Here is a 9,170-nt window from a genome sequence, read left to right on the forward strand (position 1 = left end):
GCTATTTTACATTTGGTTCCTCTAGTGAGTCTCCCCCTTCTAGTTTAATTTTAAGATCCCTTCATAGTCTTAATTTAGAAGGGCGTATCACAAAAAGCTTGCTTATATTGATCACTACGTAGCACATGGATTGAAAAAAAATTACTTTATTTACATAATAAACTAGTGTTAAATACTTTATGAAAATCAATTTCATTAATAAAAGAAACTAGTGAAAAATTTAAAATAGCACCAGGGTACATCTCTGCAAAAATGTTATTAGCACTGAAATTAAAAGACACCAGGACTTTCTTATCTGCTCACAAGGTTCTTTTGGTTGAAGATTTATGTAGATGGAAAAGAAGCTCTCTAGGAAACCCTAAAAACAACTTGGGGAACCTCTAGAGCAGTGGTTCTCAACCTTCTTCATGCTGCGACCCTTTCATACAATTCCTCATATTGTAGTGACCTCCAATCTTAAAATTATACTCATTGCTACTTCATAACTGTAATTTTGCTACTGTTCTGAATCGGGGAACCCCTGTGAAGGGGTCCTTCGACCCCCAAAGGGGTCACAACCCACAGGTTGAGAACCGCTGCTCTAGAAGGTTTTGAACCACATCTTAAGAACCATTGCTTAATACATTTAAAACTAACTATATTTACATTTCACGTTTAGAACACATTAAAGAAGTTTATTTCCTAAACACTAACAATAGTCTTTGTACAGCAATACTTTAATATATATATATACATATGTATAGTGTGTGTGTGTGTGTGTGTGTGTGTATGTATGTATTTTAAAAAGGAGCTAATTCTGGAAAGGTCATTAAAAGCCAGTATTAAGACACAGGTTCAAAATATAAATAATTTCAAAAACAAAGATTCATTTGATAACCACCACTAATATACCTGATGATCTCACTAATCTTCTTGATGCCCTTTCAGAACGAAAAGATCGATAGATTTCTGGGCTAAATGCAGGTTTAATTCGATATGGTGGATTAGGGGATCTGGATCTATATCTCGCAACAAAACGATGGCAAAGCCTTGGACTTCGACTTCTTGGTCTATACGCATAATGCAGTGGGCTTCGAGATCGACGGACCCTGTGTCTTGAACTTGATCTCCTAGAACGCCTGGGACTGAGTGAATGAGAACGTCTTCTTGGTGTTTGAGTCTCTTTCCTACTGCCTTCATTTCTATAAAGCAGAAAAACCAAGTTTAGATCCAGTATTTAATGCAAGTTTAAATTACATTAAATGACAGAATTATCTTCTTAGAAACAGATTAGCAATACCAAACTCTAATATTACGTTATTTACATTGAAACAAAGCCTAAAGCACTCCTTTTGTATATCCAAATTTATTTTGTAGGTAAATGAGCAACAATTTGAACAGTTGGGCAGTCCTGCAACTGCTCCATGAATACTTCTTTTATTAATTTACATAAGAATATTATCATCAATTTCTTGGCCTTTTTCCACAACAGTTTTATACATAATTATGCTTTGAAGAATTACATAATTTAGGAAATTAATTTTATACAACAATTTTTATCCTGCGGATTTATGTTATTTATCGCCAAGTTGCATATATACAAATTAAGTACAGTGCCCTAGGGGGATAATGTATACAGAATAAATTATATTATTTTATTAAAAGGCTATTTTACATAAGGACCCACTTTATTTGGTATCTTTAATAAGGTCACTTTGGCTATCAAGGTATCTGTAATCTCACAACCATAAAATTATAGTAAATGTTAGAATAAAATATTTTCAAATAAGTAGATGTTCAGAGTAGTGATCTGTCATTTTTAAGATGGAGTGATCGAAGAAAGACCCATATAACCTGGGGAAGTTGTTCACCGTTAAAAAATATAGCACACTGCTATCAAGTCGATCCCAACTCATAGTGACTTTATAGGACAGAGGAGACTTGCCCCTGTGAGTTTCTGAGGCTGTAAATCTTTACAGGAGCAAAAAGTCTCATCTTTGCGCTGTGTGGTGGTTTCAAACTTGAGCTTACCAGCGCGGCTTGGAACCCACTGCACCACCAGAGCTCCTAAAATGGTGAATAGGACCCAATTCAAAATAATGCCCCCTGCTTTTTTTAAGTACTTGTTTGATTTTAAAACAAAACTTTTATAATAACACTAGAGAGGAGGCAACTTCTTGCTGGGCTGAGGGGTGTCTTCAGATGTTGAAGGACACAGGTTATGCAATTTGTCTTCCATAACATTGAAATCATGGTAGATACTCAATTCCAGGTGGAGTAGGGGTTACAGGTTGGGCTACTAATCGCAAGATCAGCAGTTGGAAACCACCAGATGTTCCACAAGAATAAAGACTGGGTTTTCTCCTTCCATAAAGAGTTACTATCTTGGAAAAGAGTTACTATCTTGGAAATTCTCGGAGACAGCTTTATCTTGTCCTAGAGAGTCTCTGAGTCGGAAGCAACTTGATGGCAGCAACTTTGGGTTGTTATTTTGGTTTGGTATAATGAATATTTCAGCAGTTACCCTCTTGCTCACTCAAAACCCACTGCCTTCGAGTCGATGCTGACTCATACTGATCCCCTGTGGTTTCCCAAGGCTGTAGGGAATAGAAAGCCCAGTCCTCCTCTCAAAGAGCTGCTAAACTGCAGACAATGCTGATCACAGCACAGCATATCACCACTCTATTACAGTGGCTCCAGATCATACTCTCCGATAGATTTGTATATATGCAACTTAGCCACATATGCGTGTTCTGCTTTTGCTTGTTCAATACTTCTAAGTCACAGTACAAAAGAACTACAGCTGTCAAAGCAACATAAATGGATTCTCAAGACTAAAAATTCTCATGCCTGGATTATGCCAACTTATCATGTGACACCTAGAAGGTGGGGAATGTCACCATTAAAAGAATGATTACCTTCTTGATGGGAGAATCTCAGGATTCCAATCAGGATACCTATTTTGAGAATAAACAAAATTAATGAACAGCTAAAATCAGATTATAAGGCGCAATTAAATTTCCCTGCAATACACCAGAAGAACTCTTCAAAATCTAAGTTTCAATAGTATTTGTCTTTTATTAGTTAATGATTATATAATTTAATTTTAAAAGTAGTCATTAGTAGATTCATCAGGAAAAGGAGACACGCTCTTCATACTTAAAGGCCCAGAATTACTATATGTTTACTTAATTTCAATATAGTGAGACTTAAAATACCACAAAAATGACATGTTAAGTGCAGAAAGGAGACAAAAGGAACATCAAAGAGCTAGACAGGCAAGTCGTGCCACTTATGTGTTGTGTGACAGTACAGTATGGAAGTTGCTTCAGTGTGTTCAATTTCCTCATTGATGGAATCAAGAATAATTATTAGACCTACATCTCTTAAGGTTGTTTTAAAGATTTAAGGAATCACCTAATACACTTAAAATAATGTCTAGAATTTAAGGATGAACTATATATTCACTTACTGGAGCCCTGGTGATGTAGCGGATTACACGTTGGGCTGTCAGGTCAGCAATTTGAACCCATGAGCCAGTCCAAGGGAAAAAGATGAGGTTCCTATACCGGGAATGATTTACAGTCTCACAAACCATGGGGGCAGATCTACTTTGTTCTACAGGGTGGCTGTGAGACAGAAACAGCTGAGTGGCAATGAGGATAATCATGTAATATCATTAGTACTAGGAGCTCAAAGGGCATAGTGGTTACAGATTGGGCTGCTAACCAACCACAAGGTCAGCAGTTTGAAACACTAGCTACTCCATGGGAGAAAGACAAGGGTTTCTACTCCCGTAAAGTTACAGCCTGGGAAACACACAAAGCATTCTACGCTGTCCTAGAGGGTCACTGTAAGTCGGAATCAAATGAATGGCAGTGTTTTTTTTGTTTATTGTTAATACAAAAAGTCTGGTGCACTGGACCTTTTCAAGTCATAATCCTTGTGCCTAATCTAGAATGAGCAACAGGTCACATGTACAACAAAGAGAATGAGGATGACAAAGTGTATGAAAAGTGGTAAGAACTTAAACATACATCAATAAACAGCTCTGGTGACAGTGGTTTAAAGACTGGGCTGCTAACTGCAATCTTTGAAGTCCACTAAATGCAATAGCTGCTTTAGAGAGATGAGATTGCTCCCGTAAGAATTTATAGCTCGAGAAACCCTTTAAAGCAATTCTACTCTGTCCTACAGTCCGAAAGGACTCAAATGGCAGTGACTTTGTTTACACAGGTAGGATAGTCATACAATGGAACGCTATGCTTTCAAAAGAATAGAGCAGCACGTTTTGCCCTGGAAAAGATTCTAGGCACCTAATCAAAATGAATTTATTTGCTAGATTTTTTTTTTAAAAGTAATAAATATATTCAAGAGCACACAACTTGAATAAGATCAATAATAAGGCAAGAATTAAAGTAAGAGGCATGGAAACACATATTTTTAAAATCAGGGGTACATGAAAAAAAAAAAAGACAGGCACATACATGTACACAGAAAGTCTTAATAGGTATGCAATGCTTTTTTGCCTTAATATATCAGTGCTGTAGCGACTCACATTAACCCAATGTGATGCATTAAGACTACCCAAAGGGTTTCTAGACTAATTTTTATAAGAACAGATCATAAGGTCTTTTCTATACAATGAGCTGCGGGATGGGTTTAAGCAGCAAACCTTACAGGTAACAGCTCAATCCCACCTTGTCTCCCCAAAATATATGCCAGATTTAGCTTAAGAATGACTGTTCACTAGGCAGTCAGCGAAAGTAGGTCAGAGGTTATTCTCCCTAACATCAGCCATCTAGACTGTATAGTCTGACTCACCCTAAATAAGACCCACTCCCTTCTGATAAGGATAGTGGTGGTCTGTTTACTTGCAGGAGATACCAGAGAGGTCAAACCTGCCCAAGGATGACCAAGGTTAGGTAGCCATTATCAGCTGTCTAGATCAAGCACACACCAGTTTATCCCACAACAAATACGGCACATGCCTAGGTCATCCCTCTCCTATTGATTATATTGCCTATGTTGCTACCCCTCCTCTCCCTATGACTTAGGTTATTGTCTGCTATCAGGGGACTTGCATGCCTCCAAGAATAATAATTGTATTTTATTGTATGAGACACCAGAGTGATCAAACCTGTTCTAGGATGAATTGTATTGCCCCCTTTTCTGTAATGTATGATTCTGTAATCAGATCCCCCTAAAGTGATATGATGCGTGGTTAGCAATAAATAAGGAGGCTCCCTGGTTCTTGGGAGGGTGGCTGAAGAAGGTGGCTTAGGAGGACGAGCAGTTGCTTCTTCTCTGACGGCTAAGCCCCCTCCACGAGGACCATCAAGCGGGGCTGAGGTGAGCGATGCTACCATGAATTGTGTCTGACTCCTATTACTTGACGCTATTCTTTAACTCTCATGCTCACTATGACTTTACTATAAACTTTACTTATTATCGCTGTACAATTGCGTCTACCAAACCTGTGATGTTTGGTTTCTTCTTCCCTTTAACCCCACACCACCTAAACTCTTTATCTTCATAAAAATCAGATTTCCCACTAGGTGCTTGTAGAAGTATTTATGGTTTAGGAGAGAAATCTTTATTTGATGTGGCAATAGGAAAAACAAAACTTACTGCTACACAGTCAAATTCAACTCAGAGAGGCCCTTACAGGGCAGGGTATAACTGCCTCTGTGAGTTTTTGAAGATTGTAACTGAGAATCTCTCTCCTGAGAAGCAGATGTGGTTTCCAATCTACTGACCTTGCAGTTAGCACCCCAACAAGTAACCACCACAACAATCATCTCCTTATGATAAACCTGCATTTTTATCATCAATCTCTATGCTTAAGCAGTATGATTCAGATGGGTTATATTCCATTCTCAACTCCAGGAGTGGGCACATGACACCAAGTGAAAAGCATAGTTATAGTCCTATGATGACAATAATTAGACAACTAACCCAACAGCAAGAGTCCGAGGAAAGAAGTTATTTTTTACCTTTTCACTCTAGAGTGCCAAACCATCCAGATTACTAATACAAAATTATGGGGGCATTTTTGCCACATGAAGAATGTCTACATGACATTTCATAAAACCAATGCAAAGGAAAACATGACAAATGAAAGCATTTCTGACACTCTGGTTTTAGAGAATCCAGTTCAGCTGAGCTGAAACTAGAACTAGTAAACTTCCCAGCTATTTGAGTTAATAAATTCAGTGTTTTTATAAAAACTTAAAAACTAGATGTTTCACTCATGACTAAAGTTCTGGATGATAATCTAAAAAACAAAAAACGCACGATGTTTCATTTAAGAACACAATGAAGAGTCTGCGTGCGCGAGTGGGAGGTGGCAGGCCTCGCTCTCTGGCCTTCCCCGCTGACTCTTCCAGCGGGACATCTCCAGCCATGGACCTGTTTGGTACCCAGTTACTGAGAGCCACCGTGAACCCGTCACCACTTACAAAGGCCCGCAGCAATGAAAACCTCGACAAAATCGATATGTCATTGGATGATATCATCAAATTGAATCGAAAGGAAGGGAAGAAACAGAATTTTCCAAGACTCAACAGACGACTTCAGCAAAGTGGTGCCCGGCAATTTAGGATGAGTATGTTGGGGAATTCAACCAAATTCTGGTTTTGGTAAAAATAGTCTGAGCCGCAGAGGAAGAGTAATGCCTGGAAAGAGACGTCCTTATGCAGCTAAAAAACAACGGGAATTTGAAAAGGAGTTAGTCCTGTGAATCAACCACCTTTGAGTGATAAAAATGTAGAGCCCTATTTTCCAGTGTTGCAAAGGAAGACAGACCTGACACAAAATGAAGTGCAGAGGAAACCAGATGCAGTTCTCAAGAAACCTAACCTGTTAAACAGAAAAAGTAACATTCCAGTCAACTTGACCAGAAGCGGGAACAAATTAAGCCACCAGAAAGACACCTGTCAGGCAACTTTTCTTTTCAGAAGGGGCCTGAAGGTTCAGGCCTAGTTGAACACAGAACAACTGCTAGACGATGTAGTAGCAAAAAGAACTTGTCAATGGCGGACTTCCACCACAAATGGAGGAATTTTAACTGTATCCATTGACAATCCCGGAGCAGTTCATAACCCAGTAACTCAGACACCACCATTAACTCATACCTCTGTACCATCATTCTTGGCAAAACGGGAGCAATTTGATGTAACGAAAGTTCCTAAAGATGTTCCCCTACAGTTTGACATCAGTAGTGTTGGAAAACAGACAGGGATGACTGCATGAGCGATTTGGGATCCTGAAGGAACAAAGAGCCACTCTCACGTTCAAGAAAGGAGGAAGCCGCTTTTTAACCATGGGATAGATCTCCTGTCAAAGGAACTTTTGGACTATTTGAAAATAGTCACAAAGCTAAATAACACATTTTTATTTTTAAAGTGTCTTTGTTTGTTTTTTAAGAACATGTATAAAATAATGCCCTGAAAGAATAAGAGAGGTATATCTATTTGTTCTTAAAGATTTTATGGCTGTCCGGAAAGAACAATTCCTCTATTTGACTTCTTTGGTTCCTCAGAAGAAAAGCAGAAAGATAGAAAGTGATTATTTTCCTGGGACTGGGACTGAATAATTTGTATACTTTGCTCAGTTTTTAGACTTCGCCATGGTAAACCTTGGTCTTCAGAAATATGAATCTCTTTGCTGCTGTCACTTATTCTTTAATAGTGTTTATGTAATACGTGCAGTTGCCTTTTCTTTAAAACACAAAAACTATTAAGATTCCTGCTTGCGTATTTTAAAATGTATTAGAATATCTGGAACTAATTTTTCCAGGTAGTATTGGGTTAATCTAGCTGTAAATCCTCAGTTGTGAACTTTTAACAAAAGTTATGACTCAAGGCAGTAGAGTCTTGCTTTTGGTACTTGGAGGTGATACGTGTATGTTTACAAAGTTATCTGCTAGATCCATGATAGAACAGATCTGGTGTAGAACTAGGACAGTTTGTTCACTAAATGAAGACAGCAGCGGGTGGAAGAAGAGTGCCTGAGGTGGAAAACGACAAAACCCGCATTACAGGTACATTCTTTGGGTATAGTGCAGTCTTGGAGTAGAGTATCTAAAAAAATTCTTCAAATGATATTTAAAAGAAGTATACTTATGTACTTGAGTATAAGGAGACCCGAATATCTGCCAAGGCACCTAATTTTGCCACAAAAACTACATAAAAATGTGTAGGAAAACTCGGCTTATACTTGAGTGCATACAGTACTTATTAAAATGGATTGGATCCCTTAGGTGTTTTGCAGTAAATCTAATCGCCCTCAGGTCCTTTACGTCTTTTGCAAAAGGCTAAATTTTAGGCGCTTTTAAAACATGTCCACTTAAACAATACACTGAACAACTCCAAAAACAAAAAAATACATGTTTAGGCCACAAAGAAAAAATACAAGAGTGATAATAAAGTAACACTAACCTCGTTTATACTTTTATTTTGCATTATAAAGTACAGGGCCTTAACAGGAGAAAAAGTTACCCTACCACCAAAGGACCAAACAAATTGTATGCTATAAATTATAGTAAAATGCCAAAATGCAGCAAAATATCCCAACTATAAGTTACAAGATTGGTCACTTTGAAGCGTGACCTTTTGCTTGAAACCTCTAAGAAGGCATTCGTTTCTCTAGAATATATTATTGTTGACCTTTCCTGTAACAAAACATTAACTTACAGCTCCTGCTGGCCCTGCATTATATTCTAGACTTCATTGTTGTCTCTTATGCTCCTTGAATTACTTACTGTTTAACTAAAAAGCTAACCTGGAAAGTTATCATTATCAATTATATTTTGACAGCTCTTCAACTTATAGAGGATAATGAGAAGTCAGTCACAGAATTTGAAAATAAACGCTAGTTTCTCCTATGCTTTCACTGAGGCCAAGGACCTATTACAAAACATCTTTGCAAATGTGAATGCTTATACTTGGTCCAGAAACAATACATTGTAGACTGGATTTGAGATAGCTTATTTTAAAGCAAAGGAAAAACTGAGAGTGATTGAGCATCTTCAGAACAACTAGTGGAAATATGGTGTAAAGGTAGTTTTCATTTTCCTTTTGAGTTACTCTAAATATTACTGTACAGAGCTGTTAATGGCATTTTTTAAGTTTAAAAACTGCCCCAAATATTGCCATTTAGTGCATTAAACAATATGTCTTTGGCATATT

At 37.8% G+C, this 9,170-nt stretch overlaps 1 protein-coding gene and 1 pseudogene across 1 annotated transcript in view; one reads left to right on the forward strand and one right to left on the reverse strand.

Moving 5' to 3' along the window:
- ZNF638 (zinc finger protein 638) overlaps positions 1 to 9,170 on the reverse strand; it is an 81,972-nt gene that overhangs the window by 50,012 nt on the left and 22,790 nt on the right. The window contains exons 4-5 of the mRNA XM_045286584.1: positions 2,898 to 2,936; positions 892 to 1,181 (exon numbers count right to left, since the gene is read on the reverse strand). Of these exons, the coding sequence (XP_045142519.1) occupies positions 892 to 1,181; positions 2,898 to 2,936 (329 nt within the window). The remainder of the gene's footprint in view (positions 1 to 891; positions 1,182 to 2,897; positions 2,937 to 9,170) is intronic.
- On the forward strand, positions 6,385 to 7,312 carry LOC101660597 (annotated as a pseudogene).

This window comes from Echinops telfairi, unplaced genomic scaffold (genome assembly GCF_000313985.2).
Source record: "Echinops telfairi isolate 266 unplaced genomic scaffold, ASM31398v2 ScPeMD7_9;HRSCAF=40, whole genome shotgun sequence".
In the NCBI taxonomy this organism is placed as follows: domain Eukaryota; kingdom Metazoa; phylum Chordata; class Mammalia; order Afrosoricida; family Tenrecidae; genus Echinops; species Echinops telfairi.